At 46.5% G+C, this 24,271-nt stretch overlaps 1 protein-coding gene across 1 annotated transcript in view; it reads right to left on the bottom strand.

Moving 5' to 3' along the window:
* Positions 1–24,271, bottom strand: part of LOC117430944 (FERM domain-containing protein 7-like) — a 51,279-nt gene that overhangs the window by 3,041 nt on the left and 23,967 nt on the right. Inside the window, exons 3-11 of the mRNA XM_034902546.2 lie at positions 19,610–19,714; positions 19,022–19,064; positions 17,618–17,696; positions 16,301–16,398; positions 15,979–16,093; positions 15,029–15,176; positions 1,489–1,584; positions 785–948; positions 628–696 (exon numbers count right to left, since the gene is read on the bottom strand). Of these exons, the coding sequence (XP_034758437.2) occupies positions 628–696; positions 785–948; positions 1,489–1,584; positions 15,029–15,176; positions 15,979–16,093; positions 16,301–16,398; positions 17,618–17,696; positions 19,022–19,064; positions 19,610–19,714 (917 nt within the window). The remainder of the gene's footprint in view (positions 1–627; positions 697–784; positions 949–1,488; positions 1,585–15,028; positions 15,177–15,978; positions 16,094–16,300; positions 16,399–17,617; positions 17,697–19,021; positions 19,065–19,609; positions 19,715–24,271) is intronic.

Genomic DNA, 24,271 nt, shown 5'->3' with positions numbered 1-24,271 from the left:
CTGAGCATCTGTTATTCTGTTGTATCTCGTGGACAGGTCTTTGTAGAGCAGAAAAGAGGACTTGCTAGTGCTTCTGCTGTCAGAATTATTTATAAAAACAAACCCCATTCTTATTAGCTTTAGTATTATTTTCAGTATTTTTAAGGTTACTATTTCTAATGCGTATTTTAAACTTGTCAAAGATTAGAGACAAAATCACTTTTCTCCCTGCATCAAGGCAAGGGCTCCATTTTAATAATCTAACCTGTGACGGATCTTCAAATGTAAAAAATGAAGACATTAAAACCCACACCTTGTCAACCATTTGTCATTAAATGTGTTTCTTTTAGTATTATTACAGATAATCCATACATCACCCTAGTAAAAAAAAAAAAAAACAGCCGGATTAATAGAGTTAAAACGCATCAAAGTGTTTTAATCTGCCACTGTTCAGATCATTAATACAGACCCTGTGTACTAAAGCAACATGTGCAAGAGTCTAGCAGCCTCCCTCCCTCTGCTGATTTTCAAGGCAATGCTACCCTTCAGCAATTACTGGGACACCTCCACTACTGTATATTCCTTCTACATGAAGGATAAAAAGAGTAAAGTATAGGTTATACTCTCCCTGGAAATAGAGACAATTACCTTTCAAAAGGCAAGTTCTTTTTCTCCCCTTTACCCACACATTCCAGAAGCTGCTTCTGGGTTCTGCCGCTGAGATTACAAGAACATTACAATGTAAATGGATCCATTCTTCATCTTTAATTAAGAGGAATATGAAACAATACTGCTGCATCACTACCTGTATCTGAAACACGAGCCCTTGCTGTATAAAAGGGATTTGTGCCTTGACTGGGGCTCTTCAGAAAGCCTGAAGAATGCATGGTACTCAACACACATCTTCCAGAAGGTCTTACAGGCATCACGGCTCACCATGGTGAACTCCACGCTGTCCTTGCGGGACGGCTGATTCAAAGCATGCACAGACAAGAACAAGAATAAATAGACACTGCACAGACAAAAGCAATATTGTGCTAGGAAGAGCAGAGCTCCCCAGTGGAGATGGAGAATGAGAGCGGGCCATGGGCAAACACAGGCAGACGTCATTCTTTCAAAATCTCAGCATTGTTTCTCTAATTGAAGTGTGATCTATCCTCTATTTGATTACAGCCAAGTTAGAATTCAAGAATGTGTATAGTGTGAAGTTACAAAATACAGTGCAGAAATAAACTATAACCAGGGGGGTCTAATCTATAACAAATGTAATTTTGGCATTCCGTCTCATTCATATGCTTCTGAACAATCCTCTGTGTCATTTCACTGACACAGCTTCATCCAGGGTCTAGTGCGCCCGAGAAAAACTTCCCCAGCACCTCACTCAGACCAGCCTGCTAGTCTGTACCTGGGAGTCACTAGTGGGGAAGGGGCTTAATCCAAAGCCTTCCTTGTATCTTCACAAGGACAACAGCTTTAAAAGGTATACAATAAAAGGAGTGAAATACTTACAACAATTTTTGCATGAAGCTTAATCAGAAAATGTTTCCTCTTGAAACTCACTTTTCGGATTTTGGCCCAGTTGAAGGTGTTTATTTTCGTGTTGCCCTGAAACAGAAGAAGTATCACAATATTGTAGGATTCCCTATTAAGCAGCAGCAGAGGCTTGTACAGCCAGGTGCTTTGTGACACTGTGCAATACAACAGATAACGACTGCTGCATAAACTACAGTGTGACGCTGTGTGTGTAATACAACAGAAAACGACTGGTGCATAAACTACAGTGTGACCCTGTGTAATACAACAGGAAACGACTGGTGCATAAACTACAGTGTGACCCTGTGCAATACAACAGGAAAGACTGGTGAATAAACTACAGTGTGACCCTGTGCAATACAACAGGAAACGACTGGTGCATAAACTACAGTGTGACCTTGTGTGTAATACAACAGGAAACGACTGGTGCATAAACTACAGTGTGACCCTGTGCAATACAACAGGAAAGACTGGTGAATAAACTACAGTGTGACCCTGTGCAATACAACAGGAAACGACTGGTGCATAAACTACAGTGTGACCCTGTGCAATACAACAGGAAACGACTGGTGCATAAACTACAGTGTGACCCTGTGTAATACAACAGGAAACGACTGGTGCATAAACTACAGTGTGACCCTGTGTAATACAACAGGAAACGACTGGTGCATAAACTACAGTGTGACCCTGTATAATACAACAGGAAACGACTGGTGCATAAACCAGTGTGACCCTGTGTAATACAACAGGAAACGACTGGTGAATAAACTACAGTGTGACCCTGTGTAATACAACAGGAAACGACTGGTGCATAAACTACAGTGTGACCTTGTGTGTAATACAACAGGAAACGACTGGTGCATAAACTACAGTGTGACCCTGTATAATACAACAGGAAACGACTGGTGCATAAACTACAGTGTGACCCTGTGCAATACAACAGGAAACGACTGGTGCATAAACCAGTGTGACCCTGTGTAATGCAACAGGAAACGACTGGTGAATAAACGACAGTGTGACCCTGTGCAATACAACAGAAAACGACTGGTGCATAAACTACAGTGTGACCTTGTGTGTAATACAACAGGAAACGACTGGTGCATAAACCAGTGTGACCCTGTGTAATACAACAGGAAACGACTGGTGCATAAACTACAGTGTGACCCTGTGTAATACAACAGGAAACGACTGGTGCATAAACTACAGTGTGACCCTGTGTAATACAACAGAAAACGACTGGTGAATAAACTACAGTGTGACCCTGTGCAATACAACAGGAAACGACTGGTGCATAAACTACAGGGTGATCATTAAGTCACTTAGCTGTGTTGCACAGCCAGTATGGATAAACAAATCTATTAACATAGAGCAATGAAACTTAGCAGATGAAGGGATTTTGAGTAATTCAATAACGGGCATCAATAAGTAACAGTCACAGCTACATATGCAAACAAAGCTGCTTGCAGAGCCTGTGACGCAGTCATGTCCCGCCCCTGAGGACATAAATGAACTGCACACACAGATCTCATTGCCATGTTTCCTTTCAAGACTGACCCGACAAGAGGAGTCTATCAGATAAGTACTTTTTTCTTATAACTATAATTTCCACTAATTATTGTGTTTTACATAATTTATGCGATAAATTATTACAGCATAATTGAATTTTCTTAAATGAATTACGTGTATATTGTGCACTACAGCCTGTTGTTTGTTACGTCCCACAGCGGCCTTCTGCCCCGCGTGAAGCCAGTCGCTTTACTTGCTCCTTCCCAGGGATCAAGCAACATAAATCGGCTGACATTGTGCTCTTCTCCCAAGCTGAAATAGCTCTGGCTGGTTATTTTATTCTCATTTTGGCTTCGGACAAAATTTAGAGATGGTTTGTATAATTTAAGTAATTATATTACTATTATTGTATGTGAGAATTGTATTTGTAATTCATTAATTTTTTCTGTTTTTCACAGAGAAGAAGTCGTCGTTCCAAGTGATCGGCGGACACGGAGCAGATAGGGAAACTCGGGGCAGCAGTCTCCCACCAAGGAACAGTGCTCACAAAACTACTGCCGCCTGCCCAGTCTGTCCCCTCAGGGCTACGAGCACAGAGTTGCCACAGGAGGAACCTACCACCTCTCCCAGACCTGCCCCAGGTCACCCGGATTACCTCTTTGAGATCCAATTGTCCTGGGGTCACATTTAGTGCTCCAGTCCAGGGATGCTAACTGCCCCAACAAGCAGTGCCGGGTCTCGGAGGTGATCCTCCAGCATGCCTATACCGCCAGTGTGTTCGCGGCATGGCTAGGCAATTATAATAGCCTTCTGGGTGCCTACCAGTTCCATTAGCTGAGGTCCCTTTCTGAGAGTCACAGGTCCTCTCCACAACAGTCCTCTACCTTCTCCTCCCTCCTAAACCCCCCCTCCTCCTCCTCCCTCCTCTATCTCCCCTGATGACTTTGCCTCCTTCTTCTCTTCTAAAATCTCAGATATCCGCAAACTCTTTAACACCTCTCCCTCCCCCGCACCCCCTCCTGCTCCAACCCCTACACCCACTACATCCCCTACTAACTCGCCCTCCTTCTCCACCTTCTTGCCCCTCTCAGACTCTGACCTCTCCTCCCTGCTCCAGGGTCACAAACCCACCACGTGTGCCTTGGACCCCCTCCCCACTCACCTCTTTCAAGCTGCTGCTCCTGCTCTACTCCCCTTCATCTCCTCCCTCCTCAACACCTCTCTACTTTCTGGCATCTTTCCCTCTGCCTTCAAAAAAGCCTCTATCACTCCCCTCCTCAAAAAACCTACCCTCGACCCCACCTCCCTCCAGAGCTACTGTCCTGTCTCCCTCCTACCCTTCCTCTCCAAAACCCTCGAGCGGACTGTACACCGCCAGCTCTCTGCTTTCCTGTCCAACCACTCTCTGCTTGACCCTCTCCAATCTGGCTTCCGCTCTGCTCACTCCACTGAAACCGCCCTCCTGTCTGTCACCAACTCACTTAAGTGTGCCCGAGCTGCCTCTCTCTCCTCTGTCCTAATTCTCCTCGACCTCTCTGCTGCCTTTGACACTGTTGATCACTCTATTCTACTATCATCTCTTGCTGACCTGGGGATCTCTGGCACTGCTCTGGCCTGGTTCTCCTCCTACCTCTCCAACCGCACTTACCAGGTAACCTGGTGTGGAGCAACCTCCACACCTCACCCTCTCTTAACTGGAGTCCCCTAAGGATCAGTCTTGGGTCCTCTCCTGTTCTCTCTCTACACCCGCTCCCTGGGCCCCCTCATCGCATCCTATGGTTTCTCATACCATTTCTATGCTGATGATGCTCAGATTTTCTTCTCCTTCCCCACCTCTGACTCCACCATCTTCTCCCATATCTCTACCTGTCTGTCTGCTATTTCCTCCTGAATGCACTCACATCACCTCAAACTCAACCTCTCTAAATCTGACCTCCTTTTCTTTCCCTCCTCCTCCCCCTCCTCTGATCTCTCTATCTCTGTTCCTCTGGAATCTACCACACTCTCTCCCTCTTCCTCCGCTAAGAACCACGGAGTCACCCTGGACCCCTGCCTCTCTTATTCCCAGCACATCTCCACTCTGGCACGCACTTGCCGATTCTTCCTGAGCAACATCCGAAGTATCCGACCCTTCCTCACCAACTATGCTACCCAGCTCCTGGTCCAGGCCCTGGTACTCTCCCGCCTAGACTACTGCAACTCCCTCCTGGCTGGCCTCCCTGCGTCCGCCACCCGTCCGCTCCAGCTCATCCAGAACTCTGCTGCCCGCCTGGTGTTCTCTCTGCCTCGCTTCACCCACGCTACTCCACTCACTCCACTGGCTCCCGATCACCGCTCGCATCCAGTTCAAGACTCTTGTACTAGCCTACAGATGCCTTGACCAGACTGCACCCAGCTACCTCCAGACCCTCATCTCTCCCTACACCCCCACTCGACCTCTCCGCTCCGCCTGCACTAGAAGACTGGCTCTACCTCCGCTACGCTCCCCTGCCTCCAGAGCCCGCTCCTTCTCCACCCTTGCTCCGCAGTGGTGGAATGACCTTCCTACAGATGTCAGGACTGCCCAGTCCCTGACTACATTCCGGCGCCTCCTTAAGACTCACCTGTTCAAACAGCACCTGTAGAACTCCTCTGTTTGTATCCTGGGACACTATCACCCTTCATTTAGATATGCTTTATTTTGCTCTTATCTGCCCCCTATTTTACTGCATTTAATCCTGTACTTCAGAATACTGTAATCTGCCAAGTGTTTAACCTGTAGTATTTTGTACTTAATCATATCCTGATGTAACTATCACTATTTAATCATATCCTGATGTAACTATCACTATTATCTGCTGTATTATTGAATTGTGGTTTGTCACACCTAGTTAATGAGAACCTGCACCTGGTTAATGAGAACCTGCTCTGTGTGTCAAAGCTCAATGAGCAGGCTGTAGGCAGGAACCTGGCTCTGCTGGTAGCTGTACGTAGGCAGCTTTGGCTTTCCCAGGCACGCGTGTCAAATGGGGATTACACCAGGGCATACATTTGATCCCGCGGTGGACGAGATGCTGCAGCGCTCTCACTGCTCATGGGAATCCACGAAGGAGCTGGTCCGCCTGTTGCCTAAGCGACCACCTCCAGTGCAAAAACCAGCAGCAAACCGACGCCCTAGGCCACAGCAGCCTTAAAGTCCAGCACAGCCGGCTGCACCTGCTACCAGAGGTGATGGTCAGAATCGGCCCGCCGCTGCTCGCCGCAGAGGTTTTAATAGGTTCTGCCGCCATGCTCAGAGATAGAAGCCTCAGTCCAAGCCACAAGCCGAGCAGCAGCCCTACGAGTTTGCTGCCACTTACCCAGGGCCCCTTTTCAGGGTGCCATCTGGAGTATTGTCGTCAGTGCACCACGGTATCTTTGTGCTTACTACCGTTCAAACCGACTTTTCACTGCAGTTCAAGTATGGTTGCTTTCCCTTTCGGGGCATGACTACAACATCAGTCATGGGTCCACAGGACGCCGCTGTGTTGTCTCAGGAGGTGGCAGCTATGCTGAAAAAACAGGCTATTCGCATGATAGACCCCCTCCATTTAGAGGAAGGGTTCTACTTCAGGTACTTCCCAGTGCCCAAGCAGGATGGTGACCTCAGACCGATCCTTGACCTCAGACAGGTCAACCTGTATTTGAGCCGAAGGAGGTTCAAAATGTTGACAATGAAACAGTCAGGCCAGGTGACTGGTTCACCACGGTGGGCCTCAAAGACACCTATTTCCTCATCCCAATAAAGCCAGCACACAGGAAGTACCTGCGGTTCGCCTTTCAGCGTACAAGATCCCTGTCAGACGGCAGAGTGCAGAGACTAGCCACCTGTTTAGAGTTCTTTTAGCTTAGAGCGCTCACAGTAGTGATGTTCCAATAACTTCTAGGCTTAAAGGCAGCAGCTTCCTAGACCTTTTCATTGTGTCTCCTGCACAAGCGCCCTCTGCAGGCCTGGTTCAATAGCAGGGTTTTTCAGCCCGCTTTAAACCGTGACCACCTACTGACAGTGTCTCGTCACTGTCTAAAGGCACTCTCTTGGTGGAGGTAGTCACCATGGATGTGTCCAGTCTGGGCTGGGGCAGTGTGGAAAGACAGGGTGGGTGTGTGAATCCCCCCTTGGCAGGGTCTCCACAACCTAGGGATCTCTGGCACTGCTCTGGCCTGGTTCTCCTCCTACCTCTCCAACCGCACTTACCAGGTAACCTGGCGTGGAGCAACCTCCACACCTCACCCTCTCTTAACTGGAGTCCCCCAAGGGTCAGTTTTGGGTCCTCTCCTGTTCTCTCTCTACACCCACTCCCTGGGCCCCCTCATCGCATCCTATGGTTTCTCATACCATTTCTATGCTGATGATGCTCAGATTTTCCTCTCCTTCCCCACCTCTGACTCCACCATCTCCGCCCGTATCTCAACCTGTCTGTCTGCTATTTCCTCTTGGATGCACTCGCATCACCTCAAACTCAACCTCTCTAAATCTGACCTCCTTTTCTTTCCCTCCTCCTCCCCCTCCTCTGATCTCTCTATCTCTGTTCCTCTGGAATCTACCACACTCTCTCCCTCTTCCTCCGCTAAGAACCACGGAGTCACCCTGGACCCCTACCTCTCTTATTCACAGCACATCTCCACTCTGGCATGCACTTGTCGATTCTTCCTGAGCAACATCCGAAGAATCCGACCCTTCCTCACCAACTATGCTACCCAGCTCCTGGTCCAGGCCCTGGTACTCTCCCGCCTAGACTACTGCAACTCCCTCCAGCTCATCCAGAACTCTGCTGCCCGCCTGGTGTTCTCTCTGCCTCGCTTCGCCCACGCTACTCCACTACTCCGCTCACTCCACTGGCTCCCGATCACCGCTCGCATCCAGTTCAAGACTCTTGTACTAGCCTACAGATGCCTTGACCAGACTGCACCCAGCTACCTCCAGACCCTCATCTCTCCCTACACCCCCACTCGACCTCTCTGCTCCGCCTGCACTAGAAGACTGGCTCTACCTCCGCTACGCTCCCCTGCCTCCAGAGCCCGCTCCTTCTCCACCCTTGCTCCGCAGTGGTGGAATGACCTTCCTATAGATGTCAGGACTGCCCAGTCCCTGACCACATTCCGGCACCTCCTTAAGACTCACCTCTTCAAACAGCACCTGTAGAACTCCTCTGTTTGTATCCTGGGACACTATCACCCTTCATTTAGATATGCTTTATTTTGCTCTTATCTGCCCCCTATTTTACTGCATTTAATCCTGTACTTCAGAATACTGTAATCTGCCAAGTGTTTAACCTGTAGTATTTTGTATTTAATCATATCCTGCTGTAACTAGCATTATTATCTGCTGTATTATTGAATTGTGGTTTGTCACACTTGTACTTTGCTTGAACAAAAGTTATTGTATTTCTTGCTCTTATTGTATTACTTGTATTGTAACACAATGTATTTGCTTACGATTGTAAGTCGCCCTGGATAAGGGCGTCTGCTAAGAAATAAATAATAATAATAATATTTAGAGCTGCAGGCAGTTTACCTGGCCTTGCAGAATTTTTGCAGGATGTTCAAGAGAGGCATGTGCTTGTACGCACAGACAGCACGACAGTGGTGGCTTACATCAACCACCAGGACGGCCTGTGGTCACCTAGTCTCCATCGTGTGGCCCACAAGCTTTTGCTCTAGAACCTCCTCTCACGGTGGGCAGTACATCTGCCTGGGGTGATGAACTGGGTGACGGGACTCCTCAAGGGCAGTGGAGCTCAGAGTGGAGGCTTAACCACTCTCCTTTCTGGTTCTCCATAATAGGCGGTGAACCGCTGGGAAGAGATGTCTTGGCACACCAGTGACCGAGGCAGCTGTTATACACCTTCCCACCGTTCGCACTGCTCCCGCTGTGTCTGCAGAAAATAAGACAGGACTGGGCCAAGGTGCTCCTAGCAGTCCCATATTGGATGAGGAGAATCTGGTTTTCAACCCTGATGCAGCTCCTCAGCAGCCAGCCGTGGAGACTGCCAACACACCTGCTCAGTCAGTCACGAGGGACCTTATGGCATCCTGACCCATGGTGCCTGCATTTGAGCCACCTAGGACTTTCCAACAGGATTACTGACACCATGCAGAATGCCAGGGCAGCGACCATGCGTTCCTAGTACAGGTACAAGAGGGGTGTCTTCCAGGCGTGGTGTCTGCCTTGTGGGTTTGACCTCACGACTTGTCCTATGGCAGTAATACTGCAATCTTTCCAGGACCTATATGACGAGGGGAAATCCCCCTACATGTTAAGGTCTATCTGGCAGCTATTTCAGCTTGCCATGTCATGATTGACTCGGTCTCCAGGAGCTCACTTCCTGGCGGGGCAAGGAAAGGGGCTCGGTGACCTATGAAGGACATAGGCAGCCTAATGCACTAATGGTGCTCAATGCACTCATGAAGCCTTTGTTTGAGCCCCTGCATTCAGTTAAGCCAAAATGTTTATAATTTAAAGCTGCTTTCTTGCTTGCCATCACCTCCGCAACGTGGATGAGTGAGATGCAGGTATTCTCTATTGCGAAAGCCTGCTTAATGTTTACAGGGGCCAGGACAAAGATCACGCTCTGCACCAATCCTGCCTTCTTCTGAAGATGATCTCAGCGTTCCATGTCAACCAGTCTGTTGAATAAGATGCTTTCCATCTGCCTCCTTTCCAGTCTGACAGGGAGGAACAGCTCCATATACTGGCATATTATGATGACAGGACAAAATTTTGGAGGCAGTCCAAACAAACAGCAGCTCTGATATACAATATTCAGGATTCGGGTCTTTAGGAGATAAATACCTGTTCAGTAATGGTTACATTTATATTTCAGAGTGTGAGCGGAGCGGTGTGCGCTAATTTTATATGGAGTGAGGTAGTTGCTGGAGGGGAGCGTGGATCGGACATTTCCGGCCTGCTTTTTCAGAGCACTGAGCACGGTTTTATTTTTCTTAAATACATGTTCAGCCATGGAGTTTGCACAAAAGTTTGGTTTAAAAGAAGGTGACAAATACAGATGCAATACAAATACAGTATTTTATATTATGCCTGTGCATGTTAACCATTCATTTTCCAGTTTCAAAGCATTAGGCACTTATGTTTTGCAGACTTGAGAACTGCATTTTTTACAAAGTTTATTTTTTTCTTTAATACTCAATGTGATTATAATTCATTATGGAGAAAAAAATATATATGCTCCCGATTGTGGAGTTGCATTTGTGCCATATAAAAATGTAAGGGTGGTCCGTCAGCCCTGTTGAGATATTCAGGTACAAACAAGCTCAGTATAAAGCTAATTTGATACGAATCATATGCAAAGTTTGAAATAGGCGAGTACACCGTACACAACATCGTAGGAACCTGTTAAAAAACTGTTCATTGCAAGATGATACTTCCTGACTTCTACTTTATTTTCAATTTACGCATTTTTTCAGTACTGTCACAAAGACGGCCAGAGTGGGTGGCGTCAGACCGGAAGCAGGAAGGAATACACAGAGAGATGTGGTTTGGTATAAGCTGGGCGCGTGATCGCGCTCAGCATTTAATAAACAGAAAATAAAAGGTTTGAAACACAAAAACACGGGACACGGCACTATACGCCAAAATAAAGAGACAAACAAAACAGACTAAACAGTGAACAGACAAACGGACAAACACGGTGAGTGAAAACACTAATTACTTTACTTTACTTTTGACTTTCTTTTCTCCTTCTCTCTCTCCCGTTCTCCACTCACCGAACACCAACCCCGACTGAGTGAAACTGTGCATCTATATATACTGTTGTGCTGGGATTCAATTACTAATTAATTACTCACTTGAATCCCAGCACGTGAATTCATTACGTGCAACCCCGTGCCACACATTATACACATTTTATCTGCACGTGAAGTGATGTGCCATCCTCGTGCCTAAATATAATTATACACTTTAAACACACGTGAAACACAGACCCGTTTATATCCCGTGTACCAATCTATACACCAACATTAACATACGCACGCATATACACAACACAGAACACACAAATGCACACAGGGGCGGGGCACTTTGCCACATATACCCCCCCTTGTGCGCAGCACACATGGCCTCAACGGCCACCTCCCCCCTTAAATACCCAGCAGTCCCGGCCAAAGTCTCGGGCTGGGAAGGGAGGCTTTAGTGGGCCCATGGCTGGACATGCTGTCAGCTCCCCTGCCGGTAGTGGCACGGCTGACAGCATGCTGGTCCCGTCCTGCAGCGAAAAAGCTGCGGGGGCAGGTGGTCCCCCGACCTCCCCCTTCTTCATAGCCGGCAGCTCCCTCCTGTGGGGCTCCGGCCACAAGAACTCCTGCAGCGAAACTGCTGCTGGGGAAAGTGGTCTCCAGACCTCATCCCCCTTCTTCGTGGCCGGCAGCTCCCCTTTCTGGGGCTCCGGCCACCGTACTCCCTGCGGAGGTACGGGCAGCAGAGGCAGCTCCAGCTCCTCTGCTCCAGGTGGTGGCGGAGGCAGAGGCAGCTCCAGCTCCTCTGCTCCTGGCGGTGGTGGAGGCAGAGGCAGCTCCAGCTCCTCTGCTCCTGGCGGTGGTGGAGGCAGAGGCAGCTCCAGCTCCTCTGCTCCTTGCGGTGGTGGTGGCGGAGGCAGAGGCAGCTCCTGCTCCTCTGCTCCTTGCGGTGGTGGTGGCGGAGGCAGAGGCAGCTCCTGCTCCTCTGCTCCTGGCGGTGCTGGCTCCCTCTGCTGTGGCGGCTGGGCATGTGCGCGCCGTGCTGCCTTCAGCAGCATAGCGAGAGGCTGCTGGGGGACACCAGCATCCTGCCCTTCTCCCCCCCAAAAATTTTCAGGGGGTTGAGCCTGTAACCCCTCCCCTTCCGGCTCTTGGGGCTGAACCAGCAGGCATTTTCCCTCTGCTGGTGGCTTGGGTCCCAGGGCTGTGGAAGCCCCGACTTGCCTCCCTTTGGGCTGTGGACGCACCGACTCCTCCCTTTTGGGCTGTGGACGCACCGACTCCTCCCTTTTGGGCTGTGGACGCACCGACTCCTCCCTTTTGGGCTGTGGACGCACCGACTCCTCCCTTTTGGGCTGTGGACGCACCGACTCCCCCCTCTTGGGCTGTGGACGTTCGGGCTCCCCCCACTCAGGCGTAGGACGTTCGGGCTCCTCCCACTCAGGCGTAGGACGTTCGGGCTCCTCCCACTCAGGCGTAGGACGTTCGGGCTCCTCCCACTCAGGCGTAGGACGTTCGGGCTCCTCCCACTCAGGCGTAGGACGTTCGGGCTCCTCCCACTCAGGCGTAGGACGTTCAGGCTCCTCCCGCTTGGGCTGTGGACGCTCAGGCTCCTCCCGCTTGGGCTGTGGACGCTCAGGCTCCTCCCATTTGGGCTGTGGACGCTCAGGCTCCTCCCATTTGGGCTGTGGAGGCAAAACCAGCAGGCATTCACCCTCTGCTGGTGGAGATGGGGACAGCAGGTACTCACCCTCTGCTGGTGGAGATGGGGACAGCAGGCATTCACCCTCTGCTGGTGGGCCTGCTACCTGGGCTGCTGTTCCTTTTATCGTTGCCTCCAGGTAGCTGAGGAGAAACTCCACACCTTCCTCCAAGGTGTTTGGGGTGTGTTCCTCCTGATAGGCCTCCCATCTCTCACTGTCCATCATCCACAGGGCCCGAACGACTATGGGCAGAGCCTGGGAGCCCAGCATTCTCCAGGAACCAGTCCCGCCATTTTGTGGCGTCTTCTGCCATTATATATATATATTTTTTTTTTTTTTTTTTTTTTTCCAGACCCCTCCTGGTCTGACGCTTGGAGGCGCGGCTATCCCTCTTCTGACACCACGTGTCACAAAGACGGCCAGAGTGGGTGGCGTCAGACCGGAAGCAGGAAGGAATACACAGAGAGATGTGGTTTGGTATAAGCTGGGCGCGTGATCGCGCTCAGCATTTAATAAACAGAAAATAAAAGGTTTGAAACACAAAAACACGGGACACGGCACTATACGCCAAAATAAAGAGACAAACAAAACAGACTAAACAGTGAACAGACAAACGGACAAACACGGTGAGTGAAAACACTAATTACTTTACTTTACTTTTGACTTTCTTTTCTCCTTCTCTCTCTCCCGTTCTCCACTCACCGAACACCAACCCCGACTGAGTGAAACTGTGCATCTATATATACTGTTGTGCTGGGATTCAATTACTAATTAATTACTCACTTGAATCCCAGCACGTGAATTCATTACGTGCAACCCCGTGCCACACATTATACACATTTTATCTGCACGTGAAGTGATGTGCCATCCTCGTGCCTAAATATAATTATACACTTTAAACACACGTGAAACACAGACCCGTTTATATCCCGTGTACCAATCTATACACCAACATTAACATACGCACGCATATACACAACACAGAACACACAAATGCACACAGGGGCGGGGCACTTTGCCACAAGTACCAATCAATAATAATGAGAAAGCGTCTCTGAGCACTTCATGTAGGCATTTTTCTTTGCTGATCATAGCTGGGGATATATGTTTTTTTACTTGGGTCAAGCTATGCGATTATAATAAGGAAGATTAAATAGTATTCCTTTCTGAATGTACATCATATCTTCTCATCTGCAATCAGCAATACAGTGGGGTGAAAAAACAGAATTTATGCCTATGTTGTCTGGATCTGGGGAGTGGAGTGGGAATCGCAAGCAGTGGAGCGGAATGAAAGAAAGAGCGGAGCGGAGCCGAGGATATTATGAGCAGTGAGTGGTCACCACTCACATTCTCTGATTTCAGGGAACCAGGGTTATGAGAATAACCTAAAGTTCCATTTGATTTCTTCCTGCCATAATATATAGAAAGATAGGGACATCTTTTTAAAGTTAATATTTAAATAATTCAAATGTGTTTTTGGAAGTCTTTTTCTCTATTACAGTAACTGTAACAATGAATGAATGGATGGATGAATAGACTACTCACAATGCGTGAACGACAGCTCCGAATAACCAGGCAACCATGCGAGAACGGCAGCTCCGAATAACCAGAGAACCATGCGAGAACGACAGCTCCCGAATAACCAGGGAACCATGCGAGAACGACAGCTCCGAATAACCAGGGAACCATGCGAGAACGACAGCTCCGAATAACCAGGGAACCATGCGAGAACGACAGCTCCGAATAACCAGGCAACCATGCGAGAACGACAGCTCCGAATAACCAGGCAACCATGCGAGAACGACAGCTCCGAATAACCAGGGAACCATGCGAGAACGACAGCTCCGTATAACCAGGGAACCATGCGAGAACGACAGCTCCGAATAACCAGGGAACCATGCGTGAACGACAGCTCCGAATAACCAGGGAACCATGCGAGAACGACAGCTCCGAATAACCAGGGAACCATGCGTGAACGACAGCTCCGAATAACCAGGGAACCATGCGAGAACGACAGCTCCGAATAACCAGGCAACCATGCGAGAACGACAGCTCCGAATAACCAGGCAACCATGCGAGAACGACAGCTCCGAATAACCAGGCAACCATGCGAGAACGACAGCTCCGAATAACCAGGGAACCATGCGAGAACGACAGCTCCGTATAACCAGAGAACAGGAGGACAACCGAACACTGGTTCTGAGCTCAACTCAAATCAGAGCAGTCTTGGTATTTAATTTACTCTATACAACTACCGATACAGTAGGCATTTTATAACAAAATTTAAATACAAAAATAAAACAGGTCTAACGCTGATAGGCCATTGAGTTAATTCATCCTAGATGACACTGTTGCTTGGAATGCCAGGCAGACCATATCCTGGCAACCAGAGCAGATAGCTGCCTACAAAAGTTAGCTAAGGGTGGGTGGGGCTCTCGAGTGAGAATAAAAAGTGCATCTACTGACATTTATTGGGGTGCACTGTGCTGCTACCTGACTAGAAAGAATAGACACTAATTCCAGGACTGTAGCCAAAAATGTAAACAATTAGTAATGAAAGGACAAACCTGAAAGGAAGGTGGTAGAGGAGGCGGTACCTGAAAGACGAGCACGCCCATGTGTGCAACAGCAAGGCTGATCTTCATTCCTTCCCCATCGTTAGCTGGATGTGGTCTGATTCCATACATGTCCAACTTCCTAGCTATTTCCAGAAGCTGAACATCGGATTCTGCTGGCAATTGCCCTCTGTAAAATATTAGGCACGTTTAAAAAAGGGTTGTCCCCCTCGAGTGGCTCACCTAGTAGAAGCACAGCCGCGTGGTGCGCAGGGCGAGTCATACAGCGCAGGTTCGCGTCCTGGCTGTGCGAAGTAGGCTGGTCTTCGCTGGAGATTTCCGAAGGGAGTACCACTTGGCTCTGGAGCTCCCACGAGTTAGGGAGGCAGAACCGGCAGGGACTGTTTCTCCGCATCGCACTACAGCGAACGTTGCTGGCCAGGCGCCCAGTGAGCTCACAGTGGACACCTGGAGAGCTGGCCTTTGTTCTCCAGAGGTCGGTAGCTCCCTGACATTCGCTCTCAAGTTCCTGGATGAAAAAGGAAGCTGGCTCGTCGTGGGATCGGAGGATGCCCACTGCACCTTCGGGTCTCCTGAGCCAGGATGGGAAATGCGTTTTTTGGGCATTCCAAATTGGGAAAAAAATAATAGGGGTAAAAACAATATCTGGAAACACTAAATAAATAAAAATAAATAAATAAATATTAAAAAAAACAGACCAATTGTAATAGGATGTCAGAATGGGATTAGAAGTGTTTGTAATGCAGAAACTCTGGATTCTCTCTCCCTGGGAGGATGGTCTCGCTCCCCTTCCTGCTGAGGTGCCGACTGGCAAAGGAAGGAGGAAACTTTTCAGCTCCAAATCTAAAATACTACGTCAGTGTCTCTTGAGTAAACATGATCCACATTTATTAAAGGTTATGTATTAAATCAGAGAGAGAGCGGAGTAAAGCCAAGTCCTGTAGCTAACGCCTCCTTCTGTTTGCAGTTACCTGTGTTTTTGGTGAAATCGCATGATCTTGTTGTCTAGATATTCTTGGTTCGGGATGTACTGCTTGCACTCTAGCTGCTGTATGTCTAGCTCTTCATCAAAATCACCCACCTCTGCTGCATTGGAAATATCAAAACATCAATGATACACACATTGAGATACTTTATGTAAAATATATTTCAATTTAGTAACTGTTTGAAAGGAAGAAGCATCATTTAAAAGAGATACACCACAAACATGCACACCACACAACCAGGCTTTTTTAAAGAAAGCTATGATTTTTAATAATTTTAGACAGCCTTGCATTGGTATGTATGACATACATTGTAAGATATGAGACACCATCAGAGCTGCACTGTTGTCGTTACATGGAAGTCCTCCATTAGCCAAATCCTGCCTGATTTGCAAGGCAAAGAGATACCTGAAAAGAGTGAATAAATAGTATTATTATTAATAGCCAAAAAGCAATTATACACAGAACAAGTGCAATGTGCTTCCATCCTCTAGTATACATCTCAGCTAAATGCATAAATACAGTTTCAAGTAAATAGCAATGTAAAGTAACCCTTGACAGTTTGTCGGTTACTGTGACTGTAGTGGTTCTGTCCACTATTCATTGAATGTTTGACGGCTTGGGGAGGGGCAAAGACGAACACATGCTGTCCTCCAAAGCGTGTGGCATTAGCCGCCCACTGCAGATTCACCATGCAGCCACCCAGAGCTACAGCGTCGGAGGACAACGCAGCCCTGGGCATCTCACAGGCAAGCCCGCAGACGCCCGGCCAGGCTACAGGGGTCGCTGGTGCGCGGTGAGCCGAGGACACCCTGGCCGACCTAACCCTCCCTCCCCCCGGGCGGCGCTCGGCCAGTTGTGAGCCGCCCCGTGGAAGCCCCCGTCCTCGGTCGGCAAAGGAATAGCCTGGATTCAAACCGGTGACATCCAGACTATAGGGAGTGTCCTGCACTCTCAACGAGTGCTTTTACTGGATGCGCCACTTGGGAGCCCCATGTCATCATTATTCACTGAATGTTTGATGGTTTGTCAGGTACTGTAACTGTGGGGGTTCTGTCCTTTATTCATGGAATGTTTGATGGTTTGTCAGGTACTGTAACTGTGGGGGTTCTGTCCTTTATTCATGGAATGTTTGATGGTTTGTCAGGTACTGTAACTGTGGGGGTTCTGTCCTTTATTCATGGAATGTTTGATGGTTTGTCAGGTACTGTAACTGTGGGGGTTCTGTCCTTTATTCATGGAATGTTTGATGGTTTGTCAGGTACTGTAACTGTGGGGGTTCTGTCCTTTATTCATGGAATGTTTGACACAATGACAGGGAATGTTTAGTTCCAACAACTTTTACTTTGTATTTCTTCCCAGCAGCTACTCAGATTAACTATTTTAATTCCCCAGGTCTGTCTTCCATTCAGTATTACTTGGGAACCTTACTTTTTAGAATTTGTATTTGAACAATGTTTATTCATGTGGTATTTAAAGAAATCAAATATCATTGATTTATTCTTGTGACACATACATTAATAACTAATATTACTTTTACTGAAAGGTCTCATCACACCAGTAACACACTGTATAACACAGAAATATAAAACAAATACAAAGTACCTTATGTTTGGAAGACACAAACCTTGTTAGTTCTTTCTGAAGTTGTCCTGGATCAGGTGGGAAAAATTTCACTATGAACTTAAATGAAACCTCATTTGCATCTAAGAGAAATTATGATTTGATGTTAAAACAAAGTATAAAAAAAACCATACAATAATATAAGATTGGTTTTCAACCAGGTCAAATAAGTTCTCATGTTATAGGGGAGTCATTGATACTGAAGACTGCATTACTGTTAATAGGAGCTAACCAGCACACACCCTCTAATAGAACTGTGTCTACCATTATTATTGTACTAGTTTCAGAAGAGTACCCCAGACACACTGACATATGAGCAACATTAGGCAATATGGTCTGACTGTTCACATTTTAACCCTTTGCGGTCCTATGTCAGACCTGGTCCGACATTGCAATTTTCCCTTTCCGGTCCAATGTCGGCCCCTGTCCGACATCATCAAAAAGAAGAAAAAAACAGGTCTCTAATTGTTTTTTCTCTGGAAAAAGCCGAGAAAACCATTCAATGGCCGAGTAAGACCGATAGGAGCCGAGAGAAGCAGAAAAAAGCAGAAAAAACATAGATAACACAGACATAAACAAACAAGATAGCTGTTTCTGCATCCAGTGCTCAAAGAATATCACAGACATTTGCAGAGCTTTTTTTAAATGTTATAGTAATAAAATAATGACTTGGATCTCATTATTGAGGAGTTTGGTGATAAAACGAGTGATCAGGAGATGATTTATCGGTATGCACTACTATCAAGAGGTATGTGAAATACAGCGAACAAAGGGTGGGGCGGGGCTGGAGATGCAGTACTGAGTGTCCTGTTGATATGCAGTGCCTTTTAAACCTGTTTTACTGTGAAAAAAAAAACTTTTAAACAGCACATCTAAAATAAACTGTGAGTGTGAAAATAAATTGGACCTGACGCGCCTGAGACATGTTGAATAAATGAACCACTAAGGGTTAATAGTGATGAAAATACAATTATTTAGAAGAAGTGCACATTTAAAAGGACAACCGCCATCTGTGGTTTGAAGGACACCCTGCTTTCTATTATCTAATTCAGTAGTTCAGGAAAACCCCACAACACAGACATTTGAAATAAAAGAAATTTGTATTAATGATTATGGAACATGAAACATTTGCCTCAAACCCACTTCGATTAAGGGTCAACACGGCCAATTAGACGAAGCGGTCACTTAATAGTGGAGATAGGGGAGGCGGAGGTAGGCCTATGAATCACTGCATGAGGGGGGAGTTACTTGCTTGTTTCTGTTTTTTTAATTGGTTCCAATGAATTGATGCAATGTGTATGTAGGGTGCAGCCTTCCTCCTTAACCAACGTTTCCCCAGGGAGAAAACAGAAGGTCGACTATTGGCTCATAATCTGCTGTTCTTAATTGGTTTCTAATAAAAACTTACTTTTAACTTGTTTAGCAATCGGTTTCAGCAATTCCAGCCACACCTGTAAGTAAATATAAAGAGTATAGTGTTCTGGGTTTTTATAAAGAGTATAGTGTTCTGGGTTTTTATAAAGAGTATAGTGTTCTGGGTTCTTATAAAGAGCATGGTGTTCTAGGTTTTTATAAAGAGTATAGTGTTCTGGGTTTTTATAAAGAGTATAGTGTTCTGGGTTTTTGTAAAGAGTATAGTGTTCTGGGTTTTTATAGAGTATAGTGTTCTGGGTTTTTGTAAAGAGTATAGTATTCTGGGTTTTTATAAAGAGCATTGATAAACACTTATTTAAAAACTCAAATGATGTCTTGTGTCCCTATCCAGCTACTGGATCTGTAATTAAAATCTTGTTAACCGTCATGCTATTTAAAACATTTAATTATTACATGTATTCTTTCTGTTATTTGTATGCAAGGAAATGAGCTGAATTGCAGTTCCCCTCTAAAAGGCCTATTATACCATTGCTCATGACTGAGTTTCAACAACGTCTCATAGAGGCTGCACTGCATATGCATATTGTACTGCACACAATAAAATGATTGCAGAATAACTTACGTAACTCCCAGTATGGTTCCTGAACTCAAGACCAAAGTACTCTTTTTCTAACAGCTTCAGGTGGCCACATGCTTTATTGTAGAAGTCATTTCCAAGAATCCCTTGCTGAAAAACAAGCCTACATCTCAGTGACCATGAATTCAAAGACATCATAAACAAAGAAAGACTGCCTAACAAAAAGCAATGTTTTCATGAGGAGCTGGGCTTGCAACAAAACATATACTTGTGTGTGCATCAATATACTAATATATACAGTGGCTCTCAAAAGTATTCACCCCCCTTGGACTTTTCCATATTTTATTGTGTTACAACATGGAATCAAAATGGATTTAATTAGGAGTGTTTGCCACCGATCAACACAAAAATGTCCATAATGTCAAAGTGAAAAATAAAATCTACAAATTGTTCTAAATTAATTACAAATATAAAACAGAAAATAATTGATTGCATAAGTATTCACCCCCTTTGCTATGACACACAGGTACAACCAATTGTCTTTAGAAGTCACATAATTAGTTGAATGGAGTCCACCTGTGTGCAATTAAGGTGTTAAATACACCCGTCTCTGGAAGGTCCCACAGTTGGTTAGTACATTTTCTAACAAAAACTACATCATGAAGACGAAGGAAAATTCAAAACAAATCCGGAATAAGGTTCTTCAAAAGCACCAATCAGGGGTAGGATATAAGAACATTTCCAAGGCATTGAATATCCCCCGGCGCACAAAGTCCATTATTAAGAATTGGAGAGAATATGGCACAACTGTGAATCTGTCTAGAACAGGCCGTCCTCAAAAACTGAGTATCCGAGCGAGAAGGGCACTAGTCAGAGAGGCCACCAAGAGGCCTATGGCAACTCTAAAGGAGTTACAGTCTTCCACGGCTGAGCTGGGAGACACTGTGCATACGGCAACAATAGCCCGGGTGCTTCACAAAACTGGCCTTTATCGGAGAGTGACAAAAAGAAAGCCATTGTTGAAAAAAACTCCATCAAATCTCGGCTAGAGTTTGCCAGAAGGCATGTGGGAGACTCTGAGACCAAGTGAAGAAGATTCTATGGTCTGATGAGACCAAAATAGAGCTTTTTGGCCTTACACCGCACATCATCCTGAGAACACCTTCCCTACTGTGAAGCATGGTGGTGCTATGGGGATGCTTCTCTGCGTCAGGGCCTGGAAAGCTCGTGAAGATAGAGGGCAAAATGGATGCAGCAAAGTACAGAGAAATCCTGGAGGAAAACCTGCTAAAGTCTGCAAGAGACCTGGGACTTGGGAGAAGATTCATCTTCCAGCAGGACAATGACCCCAAACATACAGCCAAAGCTACACTGGAGTGGCTTAAAAACAAAAAGGTCAATGTCCTGGAGTGGCCCAGTCAAAGCCCGAACTTCAATCCAATTGAGAATATGTGGAAAGAGTTGAAAATTGCTGTTCACCAAAGGTCCCCATCCAACTTGACGGAGTTTGAGCAATTTTGCAAAGAAGAATGGGCAAAAATTGCAGTGTCCAGATGTGCAAAGCTGGTAGAGACTTATCCAAATAGATTAATTACTGCCAAAGGTGCCTCTACCAAATATTGACTCAAGGGGGTGAATACTTATGCAATCAATTATTTTCTGTTTTGTATTTGTAATTAATTTGGAACAATTTATAGATTCTATTTTTCACTTTGACATTATGGACTTTTTTTGTGTTGATCAGTGGCAATAACTCCTAATTAAATCCATTTTGATTCCATGTTGTAACACAATAAAATGTGGAAGAGTCCAAGGGGGGTGAATACTTTTGAGAGCCACTGATTATATATATATATATATATATATATATATATATATATATATATATATATATATATATATATATATATATATATACAATTTAAATCAAGTGAAGTAATGTTAAAACTTTACAATTATTATTATTTGTTTGTTTAGCAGACGCCTTTATCCAAGGCGACTTACAGAGACTAGGGTGTGTGAACTATGCATCAGCTGCAGAGTCACTTACAATTACGTCTCACCCGAAAGACGGAGCACAAGGAGGTTAAGTGACTTGTTCAGGGTCACATAATGAGTCAGTGGCTGAGGTGGGATTTGAACCAGGGAACTTCTGGTTACAAGCCCTTTTCTTTAACCACTGGACCACTCATCTAGAATATTGTGTTCAGTTCTGGTCACCTCGTTACAAAAAGGATATTGCTGCTCTAGAAAGAGTGCAAAGAAAGGCAGACAGGCTAAAAGAATTGAATCTATTCAGTCTTGAATAAAGAAGACTACGCGGTGATCTGATTCAAGCATTCAAAATTCTAAAAGGTATTGACAATGTCAACCTTTTTTCGACCTGAAAAAAGAAACAAGGACTAGGGGTCACAAATGGAGATTAGATAAAGGGGCATTCATAACAGAAAATAGGAGGCACTTTTTTACACAGAGAATGTGAGGGTCTGGAACCAACTCTCTACTAATGTTGTTGAAGTTGACACCCTGGGATCATTCAAGAAGATGCTTGACAAAATTCTGGGATCAATAAGCTACTAACAACCAAACGAGTAAGATGGGCCGAATGACCTCCTCGTTTGTAAACTTGATGTTCTTATGCTGGTTGACTGCGATGGTGCGTACCATCTCCATCTGTTCATTCATCTGAGCTGTGGTTTTATTGGCTTGATTTACGCCTTGAGGGGCAATGTCTGCTAGCGCTACAATCTTCTGTGGGTGATTCTCCACTTTGTAACCCTTGGATCCCTTGGCCACTCGTGCCTCCTGAGCAAACTGACGAAGCTTGGACTGGTAGTCACTGTACTCTGCTCTTGGTTCTTCAAAGATTTGTTGAGGACACTGCTGTGCTGGAGGGAGGTTTAACACAAACTTTCTAACACCACCACGAAGATGTCACTATGGTGGCAAACTGAAGGTGTCTCGCTGGAGCTGTGGCATCCTGCAAGTACTGAATATCTTTTAAGCAGTCCTCAATGCCAATTTTTCCATCAGGATTTCCACTGAATACAGGGATTTGGTGGGAGGTGGAGATCAGCACAGGGGCCGGGGGTGTGTTTCCATGCGCTGCATACCCACTGTACTGGTTAATAAGAGGTGTGTTCCCGTGCGCTGCATACCCACTGTACTGGTTAGTAAGAGGTGTGTTTCCGTGCACTGCATACCCACTGTACTGGTTAGTAAGAGGTGTGTTCCCGTGCGTTGCATACCCACTGTACTGGTTAGTAAGAGGTGTGTTCCCGTGCGTTGCATACCCACTATACTGGTTAGTAAGAGGTGTGTTTCCGTGCGCTGCATACCCACTGTACTGGTTAGTAAGAGGTGTGTTTCCGTGCGCTGCATACCCACTGTACTGGTTAGTAAGAGGTGTGTTTCCGTGCGCTGCATACCCACCGTACTGGTTAGTAAGAGGTGTGTTCCCGTGCGCTGCATACCCACCGTACTGGTTAGTAAGAGGTGTGTTTCCGTGCGTTGCATACCCACCGTACTGGTTAGTAAGAGGTGTGTTTCCGTGCGTTGCATACCCACCGTACTGGTTAGTAAGAGGTGTGTTTCCGTGCGTTGCATACCCACCGTACTGGTTAGTAAGAGGTGTGTTTCCGTGCGTTGCATACCCACCGTACTGGTTAGTAAGAGGTGTGTTTCCGTGCGTTGCATACCCACCGTACTGGTTAGTAAGAGGTGTGTTTCCGTGCGTTGCATACCCACCGTACTGGTTAGTAAGAGGTGTGTTTCCGTGCGTTGCATACCCACCGTACTGGTTAGTAAGAGGTGTGTTCCCGTGCGTTGCATACCCACCGTACTGGTTAGTAAGAGGTGTGTTCCCGTGCGTTGCATACCCACCGTACTGGTTAGTAAGAGGTGTGTTCCCGTGCGTTGCATACCCACCGTACTGGTTAGTAAGAGGTGTGTTCCCGTGCGTTGCATACCCACCGTACTGGTTAGTAAGAGGTGTGTTCCCGTGCGTTGCATACCCACCGTACTGGTTAGTAAGAGGTGTGTTCCCGTGCGTTGCATACCCACCGTACTGGTTAGTAAGAGGTGTGTTCCCGTGCGTTGCATACCCACCGTACTGGTTAGTAAGAGGTGTGTTCCCGTGCGTTGCATACCCACCGTACTGGTTAGTAAGAGGTGTGTTCCCGTGCGTTGCATACCCACCGTACTGGTTAGTAAGAGGTGTGTTCCCGTGCGTTGCATACCCACCGTACTGGTTAGTAAGAGGTGTGTTCCCGTGCGTTGCATACCCACCGTACTGGTTAGTAAGAGGTGTGTTCCCGTGCGTTGCATACCCACCGTACTGGTTAGTAAGAGGTGTGTTCCCGTGCGTTGCATACCCACCGTACTGGTTAGTAAGAGGTGTGTTTCCGTGCGCTGCATACCCACTGTACTGGTTAGTAAGAGGTGTGTTTCCGTGCGCTGCATACCCACTGTACTGGTTAGTAAGAGGTGTGTTTCCGTGCGCTGCATACCCACTGTACTGGTTAGTAAGAGGTGTGTTTCCGTGCGCTGCATACCCACTGTACTGGTTAGTAAGAGGTGTGTTCCCGTGCGTTGCATACCCACTGTACTGGTTAGTAAGAGGTGTGTTCCCGTGCGTTGCATACCCACTGTACTGGTTAGTAAGAGGTGTGTTCCCGTGCGTTGCATACCCACTGTACTGGTTAGTAA

Source organism: Acipenser ruthenus, chromosome 26, assembly GCF_902713425.1.
Source record: "Acipenser ruthenus chromosome 26, fAciRut3.2 maternal haplotype, whole genome shotgun sequence".
In the NCBI taxonomy this organism is placed as follows: Eukaryota; Metazoa; Chordata; class Actinopteri; order Acipenseriformes; family Acipenseridae; genus Acipenser; species Acipenser ruthenus.
This window is presented reverse-complemented; position numbering and strand designations above follow the sequence as displayed.